Raw genomic sequence first — 21,875 nt, 5'->3', positions numbered from 1 at the left:
CCAAGCACCTGGGGAAACTAGGAATACAAGATCATTTGAATCCAAGTTAAGAGCTTGAGATTTTACACACACACACACGCACACACACACACACACACACACACACACACACACACACACACACACACACACACACTGACATATTATTCAGCTATGAAAAGGAGGGAAATCTTTCCATTTGCATCAACACGGGTGAAACTGGAGGACATAATGCTAAGTGAAATAAGCCAGACACATGAAGAAGATATTGTGTGATCCTAATTATATGCAGAGTCTTTAAAAAAAAGAGTTGAATTCATTGAAACAGAGACTAGAACATAAGTTACCAGGGCTGGGCCAAGCAGGGAGGAGGGGAGGGGAAATAAGGGAGGTATTGGTCAAGGGTCAAGGGTATTGGTCAAAGTTGTTGGCCGTTATGTAGTATGAACAAGTCTAAAGAGTAATATACAGCATGATGACCATAATTAATAATACTGTATTGAAATTGAAGATATGATAAGAGTAGATTTCAGGTGTTCTCATCACACACACACACAAATAACTATGTGAGGAGACAACATGCTGATTAGCTTAACTATAATAATCATTTCACTATACCCATATATATGTATCAAATCATGATATTGTACACCTTAAACATACACAACTTTTGTTTAAAACTATATTTTAAAATGATTACATCCCAAGAGTCCGGAAAGAGTGTTGGATCCTTCTCAGGAGACCCGTCAGAAGTGCTCTGTGTGTCTCTTCTGATTTATCTCCTCTCACTCATCATCACACAGAATCTTCATCTATCTGGATATTAGAAAAAGTGCCTCTGACCCACAACATATTCTTCCAAATCTATCACTTAGGCCATAAATTCTGCCCACTGATCTCAGGACTAAGGCCTCTGATGCTCAAATTCCAGATTCTTACAACTCATAAGCCAAGAACTTCACTCTTTTTGCAGAGCCATGCTCTAAAAACCTTCCCTGGAGCTAATGAATGACCATGAGTAAATGTAAGAAGGTCAAGACTTCAAGGTAAGAAGAGATAGGAAGACACACATGTCAAAGGAGTTAATCCATTTACTGGAATATATTAAGCTTGTAGTTATCAGACTGTGCTCTACAGAACCCTAAGACATAATAATGATCTGATAAACATGATTTTTAAATTGCCACATTATTTGCTAATATAAACAGTGTATGTAATTTATCAGTAGAAACAGACTACACTGAAGTCTGCTTTCGTGTTGTTAGGACGAACAGTCTCTAGCCATTGAGCCACTGAAACCTCAAGAAGCAACTTGCTGGAGCCCTGTCAAGTCGTCCCAGAATCTCCAGAGCTGGTTAGAGATAGAGCTTTTCCCTGGAGAGCCATTCAGTTGGGAGCATGGAGAGGGTCATGAAAAGGGCACAGGAAGGGCCACAGAACTGTAGTCATTGTGAGAAAGCAAGAAAGTTCCACAATTTCTCAGACTTTGTTTCTTACACGTTAACGAAAAAAAGGGAATAGAGGGATTTCCCTGGCGGTTGTCCAGTGGTTTAGACTCAGCACTTCTACTGCAGGCGGCGAGGGTTCAATCCCTAGTCACAGAACTAAGATCCCACATGCCACAAACCGTGGGCAAAAAAAAAGGGAGAGGGGATAGAAATCCCTGTTTCTCAGAGTTTTTTGAGAATCAATGACCTAATATGTGCAGTAGAGCATAGCACAGCACTGGACACAAAGTACTTAATGAGTGTCAGTCACCTGTGCTTGTCTTTCTCCTAACAAGTCTCCAGACCTCTTAGAAAGAAGTTTTCCAGCTCGTACTGAATCACAGCTTCCACAGAAGCTACTCTATCTATGTCCATATATGCAGGGCCATGAAAAAGGTAATTTTTGTGCTTATGTTTGATGCCCTTAAGCACATCTTTTTCCAAACAGCTTCTCCTCAACTACCCATGCCTGCTAATCTAGCAGTACTTTACAGGGTTCCGATTGCTCTGACTCTAAAACAACCTACTTTTGCTTCTGATAGCCCATAACAGGAAACATTTTTATAGAGTATAACGGAGAGGCTGGCAGCATAATGGAGACTCTAGAACAAGACTTAAAATGCTGCAGTTATCCGTCAGTCACACAACACAGAATGTCATGCATAAGAAACATCTGATTTATTAGCCTGATGGAGCAGGCTGTGAATATGAAATGATAGGGTGCAGCCACAGACCAGTTGCAGGAAAATGTGCAGTTGTGGGCCAACCCATGGGTGCCGTTGACAGTAATGCCAGAGATCAATTCTGACCAACACATATTTATTTATCAGGAAAACTCTGAGAGATGACAAAGCACGGGAGCCAGCCAGCCTCACAGCAAAGACAACCAGGGTCCAGACTGAACTCTTCTGTCAGTTGGTAACAAATCTACTTTCCTCCGCATGGTGATGCTACTAAATAAATAACATGAATAAAAATAAACTATTGGAAGCCTATTTCTCACATTACATTAGCGAGGATATTCGAGGATCTGTTTCATGGCTTTAATTCAGGCATATTTCCCCCCTCATCTTTTTCTGAAACAGATAAATTTCTGTTTGTGACATTACCTATCTTAGGAATAGTTGTTTATGGCATGTGGAGAATGGGAATTGGTTAGCCAGCAAAACAAAAAGGGCAGATGATATAAACATCGTAGGGCAGAAGTAAAAGTGGGTGAGGGCTAAAAAGTTCAAAACTCCTCACCTTCTGAGCACCAATGCATTTCCTGAAAGGCAATCAAAAATGTACCACCTAGGGCTTCCCTGATGGCGCAGTGGTTGAGAGTCCACCTGCCGATGCAAGGGACACAGGTTCGTGCCCCAGTCCGGGAAGATCCCACATGCCGCAGAGTGGCTAGGCCCGTGAGCCATGGCCACTGAGCCTGCGCATCTGGAGCCTGTGCTCCGCAACGGGAGAGGCCACAACAGTGAGAGGCCCGCGTACTGCAAAAAAAAAAAAAAAAAAAATGCACCACCTATACTGGTTTGAGAGTAGTAATCCCCACATTCCAGCTGAATGTTAAGTACATACAAATTTCTAAAGCCTCTCATAATATTATTTTGACATTTCCTTTTCAAAATATAATACTTACATGATTTCATTTTGACCTGTATAGTGACTTTTTGATCCATAAGGATGTCACAGAATAACATACTGCTGAAATCATCAAATTACTGAGTATGTGCCTCAGACTATGTCCAGCCAAACTAAAGTTGAGCATTTCATGGGAAAAAACCTTGCTCAATGACCTAGATATTTCCCATCTTAAAATTCTTTAAGATAGTATTTCAAGTCAATTTTTATTTCCCCGCACAATCCATGATTGTGCCATGATTTCCTATTTCACTTTGCCAGTATTCACACAACATTAGGTGTAACATTTTACAAGAACCCACCACAACCAGTTAAGCCTGACTGGCTCTATAGACCGTGACTTTACTTTCTGAACCAGAGATATTATAGGACACATGGGCTGCCAGCAGGGCAGAGCACTTTGTATCCAACCTGTATCCTTGAAACAGTCTCTCCTCCAACAAATGAGTCCTCAAAACTGCCACTGGGATTATCTTCATAAAATTGAAATCTGATCAAGCCACTCCAATGCTTTAACCCCTTTGAAATCTCTTCTTTTCCTGTAGGATAAAATCTAAACTTTTTGAGTGGGCAACAAAACTCCAAATAGCCTACCTCAAGACATATCTCTTACCATTGCAGGTTCCATCCAGTCATTCCGAATTTCTCACCATGTCTTAACACAGCCTTTCCTAAATTCCATATCTTTGCACCTATATCCTCTCTCTGGAAATACTCTTCCCCACCACACAGACACACACACACACACACACACACACACACACACACCACGAGTGCATAAGCACATGTACTTATCCTTCAAGACAAATTCTTTCGCATGTTCTCCCACGCAGTTAGCTGTTTCTAAACAACTTATCTGTGCCTCTATCAAAGCATTCACCACATTTTATATCAACTTATCTATTTATACATTCAGGTCCTCTCCTAAGCTGGAGTTCACTATAGTTTTAGATAAACTATATTAAGGAATAACTCTAAATTATAACTGCTGGATTATGGAGTCTGCTTTCTCCCCACTGTCTTAGGTGGGTTCTATCATGATCAAGACAACCACTTGGGGGAGATGTTGTAAAGATGTTACCAGCATAGGGTGGGTGAGGGGACAGACTAGTGAGTGACCTTTAATAACTCTAATAACGTTAATATCTGCAATAATTCTTCCAAACCTAAGATGATGAGTGCAACAACAGAAACAACCAGCATCAAAACAGCCTAGTTGTTTAATCAATAACCAGCAGTTGTAAAACCAGGGCTTCCATCAAGTTCCACTGTGTGGGAAGGCAGCATACTTACAGCTGTTCATTAGGTTGAAACTTCACATTAGATACAGCTTGGATTTAATAGCTGTGAATTTTCTATCTCTAGAAAGCTAATTAAAAGACCATCACTCCCCTTTTTGTTGGTTACTAAACAAGTTTAGGAAGTATACCTACTGAAGGAGTAGAAGTTAGAGAGGATTAATTTAGATAGGTGCTAATTCCAAAGAAGAGGAACAATAATAACAAAAAGCCTTTCTTTCCTTACACAGAAGTTCTCTTTGAATACAAACATAAACTCTAGGCAAAATGCTTTGGCCAAAATAATTAGACTCCTGCTGACAACCAGAGTCAGCGGCGGACTGATGTCATGCCAAAGGACACGCAGTCTGAGCCTTTAACGTGGAGTTCTAGGGCTAATTAGAAAAATTACACCATGCCACATCCAGCTCTGGAGTCTGTATTTCAGCTGCAGAAGGTGATAACAGTAATGTATGGTGTCACATCTTCAGTCTCGATCTAAGACAAAGAACAAAATACTTTTAAAAGAATTCCTGAAGAACAGAAGGGGTTTCAGCCTTACTTGCCTCTTCACAAACACCTAATAAAAGAGAGAGAAAACAGGGTTACCTTCAACAAGCAAATCTTTCTCATTCTCAATTTTCATCCACCTGATTTGCAAGTTAATTTTTCCCCTCTCCTCCTGGAAGTAAAACAATAAAAACCTAAGCCTCTTCTAGTCAGTTTCCAGTATAATGCAATACAGTGCCAGCTTTTGTTCCCAGAGCCTAAAACAGGCTGGGGAACCGCACATGTGCTCTCCAATGTCCATGGACGGCTGGAACTTAGAAAAGGTGCCTTCAGTTGACATAAGCTGTTTCAGCCTTGTCCGGAGTCTGAAGCCAGTTCTGTCCTGGGTGTCTCTCCTCAAACACTGGGGATACTGATTCTATTTGGTTCTAAGCCCCAGTTTCCTACTAACTGCGACGACTTGAACTAGAATCCTGTCCTGCCTCTCCCTCCTCAGGAGGCTCCACACCACCGCAAGGATGCTAACACAGTTTTTCCAGAAGCGATCATCTAAACCAAACCCAGGTCATCAAAAAGCCATAGCCAAGAGGTAATCAGGAAAGAGAAGTTTCTAGGAGAAGAGAGGTCTCAGAAAGCATTGATCACAGACAGCATCTGATGAAAAATTTCCATTATCTCAGACGGTCAAAATTATCAAAATAACAGAGCCAGGCCGCCCTGGGAGCTCCGCCTCCGCCAGTGGGACCCAACACGTTGCCTGGAGCAGTGCTCAGGGGGCCCGGGCCTGCTGGAGGCGTGGGGGGCTGCCGCCTTCCTCCCCAAGAGCCCCATGGGCCCTGCGGCGCAGTACCAGAGGCCTCGCAGGTCACCAGGCAGCCGGATGCCCATGGCTGGCTTGCAGGTGGGACCCCTTGCCGGCTCCCCATTTGGCGCAGCTGCTCCACTTCGACCTGGCATGCCACCCACCATGATGGACCCATTCCGAAAACGCCTGCTTGTGCCCCAGGCCCAGCCCCCGATGCCTGCCCAGCGCCGGGGGTTAAAGAGGAGGAAGGTGGCAGATAAAGTTCTACCTCAGCGAATTTGGGAGCTTGTCCCAGAGCCTCAGGCGTGCATGGATCTCTTGGCTTTCAAGTGGAAGCTGGACCAGACCATTGCTCGAAAGCGGATGGAGATCCAGGAGGCCATCAAAAAGCCTCTGACGCAAAAACGAAAGCTGCGGATCTATATTTCTAATATGTTCAGTCCCAGCAAGTCAGAAGGTGATAGTGCAGGAACCGCAGGGACCCCTGGGGGGAAACCCCCCAAGGGGACAAGGTGGCTTCCTGGGAACTCCGAGTAGAGGGAAAACTGCCGGATGATCTTAGGAAACAGAAGAGGAAGTTTTCTTCATTCTTTAAGAGCCTCGTCATTGAGGAGGAACTGTACGGGCCTGACAACCACCTGCTGGAGTGGCACCGGATGCCCACCACCCAGGAGACAGATGCCCTCCAGGTGAAAGCACCTGGAGACCTCAATGTCAAGTGCACCCGCCTGCTCATGCTGGATCATCAGCCTTCCCAGTACAAGTCGGACCCCCGACTGGGGAGGCTGCTGGGGGTGCACACACAGACTAGGGCTGCCATCATGCAGGCCCTGTGGCTCTACATCAAACACAACCAGCTGCAGGACGGCCACGAGCGGGAGTACGTCAGCTGCAACCGGTACTTCCGCCAGATCTTCAGTTGTAGCCGACTGCGTTTCTCTGAGATTCCCATGAAGCTAGCCAGGTTGCTGCAGCATCCAGACCCCATTGTCGTCAACCATGTAATTAGCCTGGACCCTAACAACCGGAAGAAGACAGGCTGTTATGACATTGATGTGGAGGTGGATGACCCACTCAAGGCCCAGATGAGCAATTTTCTGGCCTCTGCCACCAATCAGCAGGAGATTGCCTCCCTTGATGTCAAAATCCATGAGACCATTGAGTCCATCAACCTGAGGAAGACCCAGAGGGATCTCACACTCAGTTTTAGCACTGACCCCCAGGACTTCAGGAATGGCTCCGTTCCCAGTGCCGGGACCTCAAGATTATCACTGATGTGATTGGGAATCCTGAGGAGGAGAGACAAGCTGCTTTCTACCACAAGCCCTGGGCTCAGGAACCAGTGGGGAGGCACATCATTGCCAAGGTGCAGCAGCAAAGGCAGGAACTGGAACAGGTGCTGGGAATCTGCCTGACCTAACTGCTCGGGGATCCCTTCCTTTCTTCCCAGCCCTGGAGCCACCCTCTCCTCAGCCTGGAAGGGGACCACCCTCTGGGACACAGACATGTAGGATGTGGGGGTGAGGGGTATCTCCTTTCACCCTCTGCTCCCCAGCTTTAGTTTCATAAGTGTAGTGATAGGATTCCTTGTTGCTTGGTCCCGAAAGCCTTACCACTTACACTTTGGCTTTAACTGGATTCACAGCAGAGGCCTCCTCTGCCCCCTGCAGGCAGGCCCAAGTAGGACCTGGAGGCTGTGCTTTGACATCATAATGGAGACCTTTCAGAACCAAAGGCCCCCGGCTTTGCTTGTTTACTGACCCCCCTTGGGGCAAGTGTCAGCGCTGGCTCTGGGGAACTTTGCGAGGAAGAGGGGCACAGCTCACCCTCTTCCTAGCCTTTCCAAACCAAAGTTCTTTGCCATTCCTACCAGCCCAGCCTTGCTGCTGTTCTTTTTTTCCTTTCCTTTGCGTATTTGCAGTATTCGTGGAGCAGGTTTTTCTATGCGGGAGCCACTTTTTTTGTACAGGGGTAAGCTTGGGTTTTTCAGGGAGCCCTACTTGGTGGCTCCTTCCTTATTTTCTTTTCTCAATCTATGCAAGCGGCTCTGGCCTCCATCATCTCCTGAGAGGCCAGAGGGCTGCTACCCAAGCTCTTGGGCCCAGGGGTAATGCCTCCTAGAGGGAGGACGCTAGTTCTCTGGTGTGGCCTGAGGCATGGGTGTGTGTGGGCAGGGGGAGGTGCAGGGGAGAGGTTGGGGGGGACTATCGTTGCCGTTCGGAGCTTGGTAAGGAGAGTGGACCTAGGGCTTGGCAAGTGCCACTTCTGGCAGGTTTGGAAATTTCCAAATAAATCTTTGTTTATTGGTGGTAAAAATAAATAAATAAATAACAGAGCCATTACAAAGTTGCTCTTTCCTTATCAGTACATTTGAAGAAAATAACAGGTCTTGGTCTTAAGGTGTTCACTCAACTTACGGAGTTCAGTTCATCAGAAGCTCCACAATTTGTGTTTTCTAGTTGCCTCTTTCTGGAATCATTAAATATTTGAATATCTAGTGCTTATATATGAACCAAATGAAAGTTATTCTGAGACAAATATTACTCAAGCCAAATTATTTTAATGTCAAGTATGTTAATAGTGGCTTTTCAAAAGTGTAAACATGGAGAGCTCAGAGAGCAGGTTTAAGCATTCCTTTATCAAATAAACAACATGGGTTTTGGCCCATTTTTTCTGCTGGAACAATAGAAATCCAAGTGATACAGAGAAAGCAGCAGAGGTCATAACAGCATTTGAATCTCATACTAGCCTGTTTCACTTCCTTCTCACAATTACCATTCTGCTTGTCTTTATCCTAGTGATAAAAACCAAAATAACACCCCCAAATCAGATATTGAAACCCAAGATTATTTATAGCTGCCCAATTTCTTACGACATAGTTACATTAGATTTGATCCAGTTCTGCATGACTAGGGAAATTAAGCACGAAGCACTTTCTTCAACCTACTTCTCTAGTATCTAGGATGCTTTGCAGCAATGCAACATGTGTGTGCTTTCTCTTTGGTGGAAAAAAAACAAAAAACAAAGATAGATGGCATCACCTGAAAAGCAAAAGAAGTGAGGGCCTAAGCCTGTGGAGGCAACTTAATCACCTGCAAGCAGTTTATCATTCAACATAATAGCACAGGGCCTTAAAAAGCCTGCTCTGACACTCTCATTTGTCCTGTGATAGAATGCTCCCTGCATGGGAATTTAATATCCCCACTGCAATCAAACTTTGATGTGCACAGAATGTGTCTGTCATCTGTAAGCTGGAAGTCACAGTGCAACCCACTTCGCTGACCAGGATAGGGCCAGTCTGTTTCCCACAGGAAGGTTCTCAACCTCAGTTAGCACCTAAGACACAATTTTGGACACCCAGACCCCACCTCAGAATGCCCGAGACTAGGGCCTGGGCATTTTTTTCAAAGCTACACAGTGATTCTGTCACAGAGCTGCATTGAGAATCGCAGGGATGCAGTGTTGACCTTTCGGTGTCGTTGCTGGTGCATTGTTTTAAAATTCAGTCCAGGGACTGGGTGTATACCGCCTTCCAGAAAATGAAGGCAGCCTCTTTTGTGGAGGCTACATAATAGTTTTCCCTGGGGGTGATCAGCCCCCCGGGGAAACTCTGTGATGGAGCGTAAATCTCCCTTTTCATACAAACAAGCCAATCTCCTGGCTGTTCTGCTCCTCATTAGCCTGGGACAAAATCTCTTGTTCCAGGCAAAGTAGGTGTTATTATCATCATTTTATAAATAAAGAAATGGAAACCCTGAGAGGTAGAATGACTTGCCTACTTTCATACTACAGACTAAAAAGTGACTGGTTCAAAACGAGGATTAAGATTTTCTACCTCTAAGCTTTTTTCTGATTTTAAAATGTATTTTCTATTGTGTTAGGTTCACATGCAAATAAAATCTCAGGGTTAGGAAAGCAGGATGTCCTCTTTAAAAAAATAAAAAGCAGTTTATTTTAGAAAAGTGGTTCTCAGAATGTGGTTTCTGAATGAGTAGCTTGAGAATCACTTAGGGATTTGTTAGAAATGCAAATTCTCAGCCCACACCCTAGACCCAGAAAATGAGAACCTCTGGGTGTGGGCTAGCTCTCCAGGCAATTCTGAAATTTTAAGAACCACTGTTTTAGACAAAAGCCAAACTATAAACCCTTTCCCCCAAATTTTGTTGAAATAGAATCTCATAAAAATATTTTTTTAAAAACTCAAAGGTAAAGTCGGAGAGAAGTAATAGTTTTTGGAGAAGTAAATCAGCTTGGTTGCCAGAGGTGGAGTCTTCTTGGCTGGAAAATAATCATTAGACAATTGTGGGAAATCATCCCCAAATATTTTTCTCTCTTGAGAAGACATTTAAGTAAAAGTTAAGGCCAACAGGCAGAAACAGTTTAAAGGAAATATGTTGAGTAAGGAAAGAGAATTCTCTGGCAAGGAAGGTACTAGAGCTTAATCAGGTCCTCGAACTAGCAGAAAAAATGAAAAAAGACCCTTAGGAGAGAGGTGGACAGGGTTACCAAATCTGTTTTCCTTTCCACTTGAGTACACAGCCCAGACTCCCTGGTAGTAGAGTGTGGCCCCAGGACTGAGTTCTGACTCCTGCAATAAGAGTAGAAGGGGTGGACGCTACTTCCAGCCCAGCCCATTAAAATAAAAAATCTCTGTCGGGCTTCCCTTGTGACGCAGTGGTTGAGGGTCCGCCTGCCGATGCAGGGGACATGGGTTCGTGCCCCGGTCCAGGAAGATCCCACAGGCCGCGGAGCAGCTAGGCCCGTGAGCCATGGCCGCTGAGCCTGCACGTCTGGAGCCTGTGCTCCGCAACGGGAGAGGCCACAACAGTGAGAGCCCCGCGTATCGCAAAAATAAATAAATAAATAAATAAATAAATAAAATATCTGTCATAATGCTCACTCTTCTTTCTTCTCACATTGGCCTACTGGAAGCAGAGGATTCAGCAGAAACCTCCATGGCTTTAAGGGACAGTAGATCCACAAGCTAGAAGGACCCAGAGTTCATAAATCACCCTAGGGAATGCCACTACCACACACCTACACAAAAACACTATATGAATGAGAAATATTCCCACTGGGCTAAGCCAGTGAAGTCTGGGGTTTGTTACAGACAGCATCTACCATGTGTAATCTAAGTCTTTGCGAGAGTGACTAAGATAAATGCATTTTTAGTCAAAGCAGCAATGTTTCATGCCGAGTTCTGATGCCTGCACCTCAAATGGCTATAGAGCAGTAGCTACGGAATTCCCTTTAGATCAAAAAGTGCCCCTGTAAGTAGCAGCCAAGCACACCTGCACCTTGTGTTCTCTGTGAGCCCTCCCAGATAACACAGGGTCTCACTGCTCCTCTTCACCAGATTGCCCCTTCTGGAATTTGCCATTATATCCACGTGATGTTTAGAAGACAGAAAGGTGATCTATTTAGGGTCTATATTTTAAGTCTAACACTAATAATTGACCACAAACATCATTCATGATGAGTATGTTTTCAGAAATCTCTACTTCTCTCCTCAGTCCCACCTTTTGTTATGACATCCCCATTTTCCCTTAATGCCCTATTATCTATCTTCCTTGAAGATGGCATACCTCTTGTTCAATATTCATTCATTGCTTAAAAAATTATTTGTCCAGTGGGGGAAATAGACAAGTCATCTTTTCAGTCTGTACACAGCTTCTGACATGGATGAGTCTTCCATCACACAAGTCTCTCCTGGTTTATTCCTATTCTCTGGCACTTCCTCCTCTCTCTGCTTTGCATGACATCCTTCTCTTTCCAATAATTAAATGATATTAAGTGATGGAACTTCCTCAAGTCTCTGTCTTAGCCTTTCTCTCTCTCCAATTTCTATATTCAGGCTCTTATATCGACATCAACAACTTCTATTTTTGCCCACCTACACATGACTCTCAAATCTGTGAATATTTCTCAGGTACAGACCTTTCTTTGGCGTTCCAGACTCACATAACCAATTACCTACTAAACGTGTCTACTTGGATATCTCAAAGGCATTTTAAACACAACGTAACACACAATTGAATTAATTGTTTCCAGCCTCATACCCCACCTCCACGTCTTCTTACAGTGACCATTATCAGTGAATGACACAAGCTTCCATTCTGATAAGCAAGCCAGACATCTAAGAATCATCCTAGACACCTCCCTCTTTCTTGCCCCTGATAGCTACTCCAAAACCACATCTTACTGATTTCACTTCCAAAATACCTCCTGAATCTGTATACTGCACCACATCTCCTCTATAGTATCCCAACCCAAACTGCCCACATCTCTTGCTTGAATGATGGCATTGCTTTTCCTTTTTAAACCACCACCAAATAATCCATTCTCTACAATGCACAGTGATTTTTTTCAAATTGCAAATCTGATCCCATCATTCCACTACTATTTAAAACTTATCAGAGGCTCTCCATCAATGCTAGGCTAAAGATACAAACGCTTAACATTGCCCACAAGACCCTACCTTGGCCTGGATCCCATCTGCCTGCCCAGCCTCATCTCAAAACCACCCTTTTACTTTCCCTCTGCAAACCAACCACACTGGTTTTTTTCTTGAATGGGCATGTTCCCTCCAACCACAGAACCTGGAACATACAAATTCCTTGGTCTCAAACAATTTCCTTACTTGTCTCATCTCCCTTTCACTTCTACTTTTAGATTTTATCTCACCTTGTTTCCCTTTCTCAGGGACCCTAGTGTGACCTCCATTCTATGGTTAATGGCCCATTACTAAGTCCTCCTAGAATGGCTCTATCTCCACACTAATGACAGCTGTAAATTTGCATTAAATTGTAGGATTCTTTGCTTAATGTCTATTGCCCTTGCTAAACTACAAGCTGCCCCGCAAAATCAGGAACCATGTCCACTTCTGTCCCACCACTGTACCCTAAGTCTCTCACTCATTTAACAAATATTTATGTGTCAGGAAATATTCTAGGTGCTAAGGACATAGTAATAACAAGACAGAGAAGTTTCCACCTGTTGTGGTATGTACATTGTAGTAATAGGAGACAGAAAATTTTAAAAATATTTTTTAAAATAAGAAAAATAATAGGTAATAATAAGTGCTATGCAGAGAATTCAAATAGATCATATGACACAATGTGATTAAGATGTTTATTTCAGATTGAAAGAAAACCTTTTTGGAGTGGTGAAATTGAAAATTTTAGTTAAAATTAAACCAGTCATGTGAAGACTAATGAGGATAACCCTCCAGGAAGAGGGCTGTAAGATGGGAGCCAACACCTGACACAGGCTAGGCTCATTATGAATGTTTAATAAATATTAATTGACTGTTGTCAGATAAGCAGGGCCCAGTGAGGGGCTACTAACTCAGGCTTCTCTTCTTTAGCCTATGAGAGATGAAGGGGACAAAAGAAAAAGGGGCAGGTGACATGAATGGTGTCTGTTGTAGTTGCTGTTGACTGATAGATCCTCAGTGCTGCTTTCCAGGGAAGTGAGATATGACACATTGATTTTTGTAATTTCTATTATGAGACGGGGATGACTGGTCTTAGTGACAAGAGCGATTAAGCAACTTGTACACAGTAAGACTCTGGACAGGCTGAAGGAAAAGCTGCATCTGCTGTAACTATTACTGTTTTACTCAAATTATAGCTGACTCCAAGACCTGGCTTTGAACTTGGCACAGTATGGTTAAAACTATTTTCTTGATTTAGAGGTTCTCCTTTCAAAGTTAAGCTAAGTGTGCAAACAAATTCATAATATCTAGAAGATATTACAAACATAAAATATATTTTTTAAGTCTGGGATAATCTCATGTCTTCTTCCCTGCCCTTGCGTACTCTCTCAAATTGCAATTGTCCTTGGTTATTTTTCTCCTCCTCTAACTGTGGAGTAACAATAAAACTTTACACATTGAATGATGAATAAGACATGTTCTTCCCCAGGCAGAAAAGGGGATCAAAGCAAAGTACGTTACTCAAACCATCAGTCCTTTTCAAAAGCAAATGTTTCTTCCCAGGATGAACTAAAATATTTAAGGTTTCAAGAAAATATGGTCTGGAAAGTCCTTTAAAGTTGTTGTTCAATTACATAAGTAAATTGTTCTATAGAATAAGAGTTTTAAAACAATCAGGTTTCAGATTTTTTTCTACATGACTGTGTGTGTGTGTGTGTGTGTGTGTGTGTGAGAGGAAGAGAGAGAGAGAGAGAGAGAGAGAGAGAGATAAGAAAGAGAGGGACTTTGGAAATTTTCTAAATAAAACTGTAAATGAAAGAGCCTTTGCGGCTTTCTTTTTGAAAGATAACTTTTGATGACAAAACTTGAAGATGCTTCAGTTACTACAGATCATTATCATTAATGAACTAATAATCAACCTTATGCTAACCAAATCAACTTATTCAATGACAGTTCCTTTGGGAAATTTACTTATTTTCCCTGCTTTTCAACATCCTAGTCTGTAAGAGGGTGATAACCTCACCTCCCTCACATTTAGATAATGCCAACAGCATCTAATACGTAGCCTACGAGTGGAAAGTGCAAAGGTAAAGATAAAAATTTCTATTACCATGATGTTTTCCTATGAGGAGAATAAGACTTTACAACTTGAAGGTAGGCAGTAGGAAACATATTTGGATTAAGTACATGATCCACAGGGTACTGACATCACCAGTCAGTTGGTTTTCTGAGAATGTGACATAAGAAGTTGTTTTCCACTCTAGCTGATCATCAGAATCACCTGGGGAGTGTTTTCAAAAGTACAGATCCCCAAGGGACTCTGATAGTCAACCAGGTTTGGGAACAGTAAGTTGGAGGATATATTATAATGACTAATACTCTAGAGTATCTTTCACACATTATCTCTTATAAAGCTCATGACAACTATTACTGTATTGAAAGGAGAACAGAATTTGCAGTCAAAACGACTGGACTTTAGCTCCCACCTAGTCACTTTTTTTTTTAATCTCTCTAGTGGTGGTGCGCGGGATTCTCTCTAGTTGTGGTGTGCGGGTTTTCTCTCTCTGGTTGTGGCACACAGGCTCCAGGGTGTGTGGGCTCTGTAGTTTGTGGCACGCGGGCTCTCCCACTGAGGTGCGCGAACTCAGTAGTTGTGACTCGCAGGCTTACTTGCCCCGTGGCATGTGGGATCTTAGTTCCCCAACCAGCGATCAAACCCACATCCCCTGCATTGGAAGGCAGATAGATTCTTTACCACTGGACCACCAGGGAAGTCCCCCAACCATGTCACTTTTTAGTGCACGAAAACTTAACTTCTGTGATTCTCACTTTCTTCTCCTATAAAATGAAAATTAAATGTAGTTATATCTGCCCTGCATGCCTGCTAGACCTTTCTTAAATGCCAAAGCACCTGAAAATATAAAGCATAATTATTAAAAATGAGAAATGGTGTCATTATTTGGGATGGGTCATGTGTCCTGAGTGTCTTTATTAAACAGTAAAGCTAAATAAAAATCTGGGCATCTGAAGGAAGATGTGTAAGTATCTATGTGTGTATACAAAGATATGTGTGTGTGTTTATGACAATATTAGAGATAAGTTGGACCAAAAAGATTTTAGATGGTATCTACTTTAACAGCACTCATTTTTTTTCAAGTTTTCCAATTGGCTGAATGAATTCAGATTGAGTGTTAAAAGAAATATCTCAGGGGCTTCCCTGGTGGTGCAGTGGTTGAGAATCCGCCTGCTAATGCAGGGGACACGGGTTCGAGCACTGGTCTGGGAAGATCCCACATGCCGCGGAGCAACTAGGCCCGTGAGCCACAACTACTGAGCCTGCGCATCTGGAGCCTGTGCTTCGCAACGAGAGAGGCCACGATAGTGAGAGGCCCGTGCATCGTGATGAAGAGTGGCCCCCACTTGCCACAACTAGAGAAAGCCCTCGCACAGAAATTAAGACCCAACACAGCAAAAATAAATAAATTAATTAATAAAACAAAGGACTAGTCTTTAATAAAAAAAAAAAGAAATATCTCAGTTTTAAATCTGAACTCTGGAAGAAAATTCATCTTCTAGAATGAAAGACAATATTTATACATTAAATGAAGTATTTGGGAAAACTACTGTCATTCTTTAACTTTTGCATTGTGAACTATTCTAAGAGTGTTTATAATAAGAAACCATTAAGGGATTCTCACCCCTCCTCTATATATAATTTTTGGTTGGTTTTACTTTAATAGTTTCCACTCTTCTAAATAACCATCTAAATTAGATTTTATAGTAAATGGGAGCACTTATAAAAGAAAAGAACAAAATTTAAAAGTCATGTGGTTTTTAATGCATACGCTACAGAAATGAATATTTTTCCTGTGGATACAGAATCAGCTTTCCCTTATGAGCCTAGATTATGGTTTATAAGACAATTACAATGGTTATGTGAAATGAGCATATAACTAGAATGCCAGCTTTAAGAAGAACGTGTATTACACTTCATCTGGAGAATAGACAGTGACCACTTATGGTCTAAGAGTGAAATATCCTTCTATTATTCTCTTAACTCTGGACATTAAAAATTAGAGCACAGGTGGAAAAAGCAAGGACATAAAAACGACACACTCTCTGAGACCAAAAATAATCCACATAAAATGAGTAAGAGCCATTGGCACCTAGAAAACACCCCAGAACAATTAGGAGACAGTCCATTGAAAAGGTAGCCACTGTAAAATTGGATATTGACATTGTAAAGATGTTTGGAAGGCATTTCAGTGAGGTAGAAAACTGCAATAGTTGAGTTTGGGGCCAACGCAGGGATTACAGAAAGGAGAGTTGGAAGAAAATATTTTAGCCATGTGCCTCAGCCATGTCCAATGAAAGAGTTAATCTGTTTGTTTGCTTTTTTTTAAATCCAAATTATGAGAAAAACAAAAAACAGAATTTTATCAAGTTAATATATATCAAAGTTATTCCTAAAAATCCATTCCCTGTGCTTTAAACCTGAATTTCTCAAGCTCTATTTTCTTATGCCATTTGGTTTCTTAAGTGAACCCAGCCACAGAGAAACCTCAACTATAATTGGCAAAATATATCTCCTGTTGTAAATCAATATTAACTTTCTGAATTCAAAGAGGTCTCTTGAGAGTATGGTTAATGTCAATAAATCTCCCAAAGACTGATGAAACAGAGGATGCAGAGGAGTAATATAGAGGTAACTATGAAAAAATATAGTAATCAAGAAGCACCATCTGTCTGCCTAAAACACACACACAGTCACATGCACAAATACATGCAAAGAACACCTTCAAATCTGAAAAGTCTTGGACCTCTGGAAATATACCCTCAAAATTGGGATTGCCGAATTTAGCAAATAAAAATACAGGATTCCCAGTTAAATTTGGGTTTCAGATAAACAATAAAAAATTATTAGTATAAATATGCCCCATGCAATATTTGGGACATACTTATGTTAAAATACTATTTGTTGCCTATCTGAAATTTAAATTTAACTGGGCCTCCTGTATCTTATCTGGCAACCCTACATAGAATTCTGTGTACTCAAGTTTTAAAAACCCACTAAAAATTAAATGCTGTCACTTTAGACAGCCAACTGTCCCCAGCAATCATAACACCATCACAAATTTCATGACTGAAATCATATGATGGTCCTCTGATAGGAGATGAACATCCAGATGATCCTGAATATAAACATTTATCATTAAATGCAAACACAAAAATTTAAATTCTCATTCTGAAGGTCAGAGACTATGTCCTCTCATCCCCCAAGGTAATCCTGGTACGATGGTGTATTATCAGCGTTCTCCAGAGAAACAGAACCAGGAAGAGAGACTGCTTGTGGAGGTTGGCATGTCCAAAATCTGCAGGGTAAGCTGGAGACCCAGTGAAGAGTTTCAATTCAAGTTCAAAGGCTGTCAGCTAGCAGAGTTCCCTCTTCTGGGGAGGTCAATCTTTTTCTATCAAGGCCTTCAGTTGACTGAATGAGGCCCACCCGCGTTACGGAAGGTAATCTGCTTTACTCAAAGTCTAGTGATTTAAATGTCATTCTCATCTAAAAAGACACTGTCACAGAAACAACTAGAAAAATGTTTTACCTAATATCTCAGTACAGTGGCCGAACCAAGTTGACACATAAAATTAACCATCATACTCAGTTTGCTCTACATCATACCATAGTACAATGTACACCACATTTCCCACCAGAATCACAGTGACCCTCATCACCTGGCTTCTCTCCTGATACCCCAGTCTATATACTGATTCTCAATCTTTAGAGAATCTATATATCACCTGAGAAGTGTCTAAGTAACACCTGAGACGTTTGTTAAAAATGAAATAGCTGAGCCCCACCTCCAAGATTCCAATATATTAAGTCTGGAGTGGGATCAAGAAATCAGAATTTTTAATAAGCACCCAGGAGATGTTTGGGGACCACTCTTTGAAAATACCACAATACTGAGTATAACTCAACACAATATAGGATTTTAGTTAGAGTGAGGTATGTGGCAAAGACCTACAAATCGCAGCTGAGTCAATTAGATTTCATGTTCTTCACATCTGTATCTGTGGAATCTATAGTTCTTTATTCAATTGAGCATTCCGTGGGCAATAAAATTCAGTGAGAACACCAGTAGGAATCCCCATAACTCTACCTTCCCTACTAACTCAATCCTTGTCTAGCTAGCCTGAAGGGAGTCGGTCTGGACTAAAAGTGTCCAGTGGGTCTGCCCCAGGAGAGACTCAAATTATTCCTGATTTGAATTCCTACACAAAGGTCCAGAGTAGTGAAAGTCACTGACCAAAACAACAAATTCAGGTAAGTCATACAATTGTTTTTACAAGCAACATCAAATTACCGAATTCAGGCTTATTTCTCTATGGTCCTTCCACCCTTTAACAAGATTTCATCTGCCTCATTTTTATGATGTTAAAATGCATCTTAGAACCAAGAAGACAAATGAGCTTTCATGTTAGAATTCTGATGATGATAGTAGTGACGTGTATCAGGAACTGTGAAGGGTCTGAGATTTCAATTTACTTGCAAACAAACAAGTTTCCTGGATGTTGCTAAAGACATGAGTATCCTGGCTCAGAGACCCAGAACCTCATGGTGCATGGGGCAACAGGCAGCATAAGTACTAGCATATTTACATCAGTTTCACCTGCCCCCAAGTCCCACAGAGGTGATGGGGATGGGCCCAGATAGACGTGTACGTGTGCAGTGAGTTGCATTTTAAAAGAAGAACCCTGGGCTTCCCTGATGGCCCAGTGGTTAAGAATCCACCTGCCAATGCAGGAGACACGGGTTTGAGCCCTGGTCCAGGAAGATCCCACATGCTGTGGAGCAACTAAGCTCATGCACCACAACTATTGAGCCTGTGCTCTAGAGCCTGTGAGCCACAACTACTGAAGCCCACACACCTAGAGCCTGTGCTCTGCAACAAGAGAAGCCACCGCAATGAGAAGCCCGTGCACTGCAACAAAAAGTAGCCCCCCACTCGCCACAACTAGAGGAAGCCCACGCGCAGCAACAGAGACCCAGCGCAGCCAAAACTTAATTAATTTTTAAAAATAAAAGAATAAAAGAAGAACCCTGAGCTTAGGGATCTAAATCTTTTATAATGGGCAGTAAGTATATCTGTCCTTTGGTCCGGAGAGAGACACTGTCTCTGTGTTCCAGGCCTGTTTGCTATAGCAAGATTCTTTTTTTTTTTTTTTAATTTTTTATTTATTTATTTTTGGCTGCATTGGGTCTTCGTTGCTGCTGCGGTCTTTTTCTAGTTGCAGAGAGCGGGGACTACTCTTCGTTGTGGTATGCAGGCTTTTCATTGCAGTGGCTTCTCTTGTTGCAGAGCATGAGCTCTAGTTGCGTAGGCTCTATTTGTTGTGGCCCATGGGCTTAGTTGCTCCACAGCATTTGGGATCTTCCCAGACCAGGGCTTGAACCTGTGTCCCCTGCATTGGCAGGCGGATTCTTAACCACTGCGCCACCAGGGAAGCCCTAGCAAGATTCTTAAAATTATCATCTGGAGCAAACGGCAAATTGGTGCCCTTGCTTATAGAAACTCACAGAACAGGAGAGACCCATAGGGAATTGTCTTCCAACAAAATGTTTGTTATTTGGTTTGTATGTTGGACTGTAAGTTGCATAGAGTCAGGCACATATGTTTTATGTTGCCAATTCCCCTGAATCTAGTATAGTGTTCTATAATTATTATTACATAAATTATATATAAATATAATTAATATATTAAAGTATATTAATAAGTATATAAACTAGCATTATATAAATATTTGTAGTATGACTGATAACTTTTTAAAATGTAAAGTATGAAACTGATAAAGGATAAATGAACATCTTCCATTACTACTGCTACTGTCTATCTATCACCTCAGAAACGTTGTTTATGAGCTGCCTCATTTATTTAGTAACAGCATTTGACAGTGGATTAAGAACAGGTGAAAACTAAGGTATTTAAGTTATATATTTAATATACAATATATTTGTCACTCTCCAACCTGCAGATGGTCCTGGAGCATTTCCAGCCCGAAGAAAAAGCTATGTATTCTGCTGAACTAGAGAAACACAAGCAACTTGTTGCTGAATGGAAGAAAAAGGCAGAAAATCTGGAAGGAAAACTTGTATCATTACAGGAGCATTTGGATGAAGCAAATGTTGTGTTGGATTCAGCATCAAGACTTACAGAACAGTTAGATTTAAAGGAAGAACAAATTGAAGAACTTAAAAAACAAAATGAGTTCTGACACGAAATGCTGGATGATGTACAAAAGAAATTGATGAATTTAGTAAATAGCACAGAAGGAAAAGTGGACAAAGTCCCAATGAGAAACCTCTTCACTGGACACTTCCACACACCAAAAAATCAGCGTCATGAAGTGTTACGATTAATGGGAACCATCCTAGGTATCAAAAAGGAGGAAATGGAACAGTTGTTGAATGAAGATCAGGGTGGGGTTACCAGGTGGATGACTGGGTGGCTTGGAGGAGGATCAAAAAGTGTTCCCAACACACCTTTGAGACCAAATCAGTAATCTCTGCTTAATAGTTCTTTTTCAGAACTTCTTGTTAAATTTCTAGAAACAGAATCTCATCCATCTATTCTACCACCCAAGCTTTCTGTTCATGATATGAAACCTCTAGATTCACCAGGAAGGAGAAAACTAGATACAAGTGTACCCGGAAGTTTTAAAGATACAGCCGAACCCAGGTCTGGTAGAAGAACAGATGTGAATCCATTCCTAGCTCCCCACTCTGCGGCTGTGCCTCTCATTAACCCAGCTGGACTTGGACCTGGAGGGCCTGGGCATCTCCTTTTGAAACCCATCTCAGACGTACTGCCCACATTTACGCCTTTGCCAGTGTTACCTGACAACAGCGCTGGAGTTGTGTTGAAAGACCTTTTAAAGCAGTAGGTGATTCTCAAGCCAGAGATGACATATATAGCACTTTAAAAAAAACCCGTGAACACTATGTGTATGTAGTTTATCACAAAGTGGCCTTTTGGAAGAAGTCATGCATTTGTTCACAGTTATACTTTATCTAAATTTAATAGCAGTATTCTTAACGCTTCTAGAAATTGCAGGTGTTAAAGGAGGAAGTGTTTGCTATATTATCTGCTTTTTTTCCCTGTCTGATTTGACCTAACTTAAGCTAGAAACATTCACTCTTTTAATTTTAATTTACAAAAATAAGAAAAATTAAAAGATGAAAACACTTAAATAAAAAATATATATATACAATATATTTCAATTCCAAAATAATTAACAGTGTGTAAAAATGTTAAAATTAAGCCAAAACTTATTAAATTTGAAGATTTGGTTTGAAAATCAACCTAAAAATTTCAAAAAGGATCTGATGTTCTGACTCATTCATCTATTTGACAAATAGTAATTGGTCAGCTCTTATATTTCAGACACTGCTCTAGGTGTTGGGACTATAGCAATGAACAAAGCAGATAATAATTCCGACTTTCATGAAAATTTCATTCTAAAAGGGAAATCAGATGGCAAAGATAAAAGTAAAATACAATGTATAACAGATTGTGATTAGTGCTAAGGAAAACAATAAAATAATGAAGGGAATAGGAAATATTGGAAAGGGACATTGATTTTTTTTTTAAAAGAACTAAGAAAGATTTTACTGAGATTTTTGTTGAGTAAAGATGTGAAGAAAGTGAGGGATCCAGCCTCATGGTTATCTGGGAGACTAACAT

At 41.5% G+C, this 21,875-nt stretch overlaps 1 protein-coding gene and 1 pseudogene across 1 annotated transcript; both read left to right on the top strand.

The window, feature by feature from the left end:
• Positions 1–5,789: 5,789 nt before the first annotated feature.
• LOC112403668 (SWI/SNF-related matrix-associated actin-dependent regulator of chromatin subfamily D member 2-like) lies at positions 5,790–7,113 on the top strand. The gene is given in 3 exon segments (XM_024751262.1): positions 5,790–6,167; positions 6,206–6,920; positions 6,923–7,113. Coding segments are annotated over 3 exon segments (1,230 nt in total). The 5' UTR covers positions 5,790–5,843.
• Positions 7,114–20,290: 13,177 nt separating this feature from the next.
• Positions 20,291–21,107, top strand: LOC112403686 (thyroid receptor-interacting protein 11 pseudogene; annotated as a pseudogene).
• The last annotated feature ends 768 nt before the right edge of the window (positions 21,108–21,875 follow it).

The sequence above is a fragment of the Neophocaena asiaeorientalis genome, unplaced genomic scaffold, assembly GCF_003031525.2.
Source record: "Neophocaena asiaeorientalis asiaeorientalis breed wild unplaced genomic scaffold, Neophocaena_asiaeorientalis_V1.1 scaffold147, whole genome shotgun sequence".
Classification (NCBI taxonomy): domain Eukaryota; kingdom Metazoa; phylum Chordata; class Mammalia; order Artiodactyla; family Phocoenidae; genus Neophocaena; species Neophocaena asiaeorientalis.
Note: the sequence above shows the minus strand (reverse complement) of the source record. Positions and strands in the feature narration are given on the sequence as shown.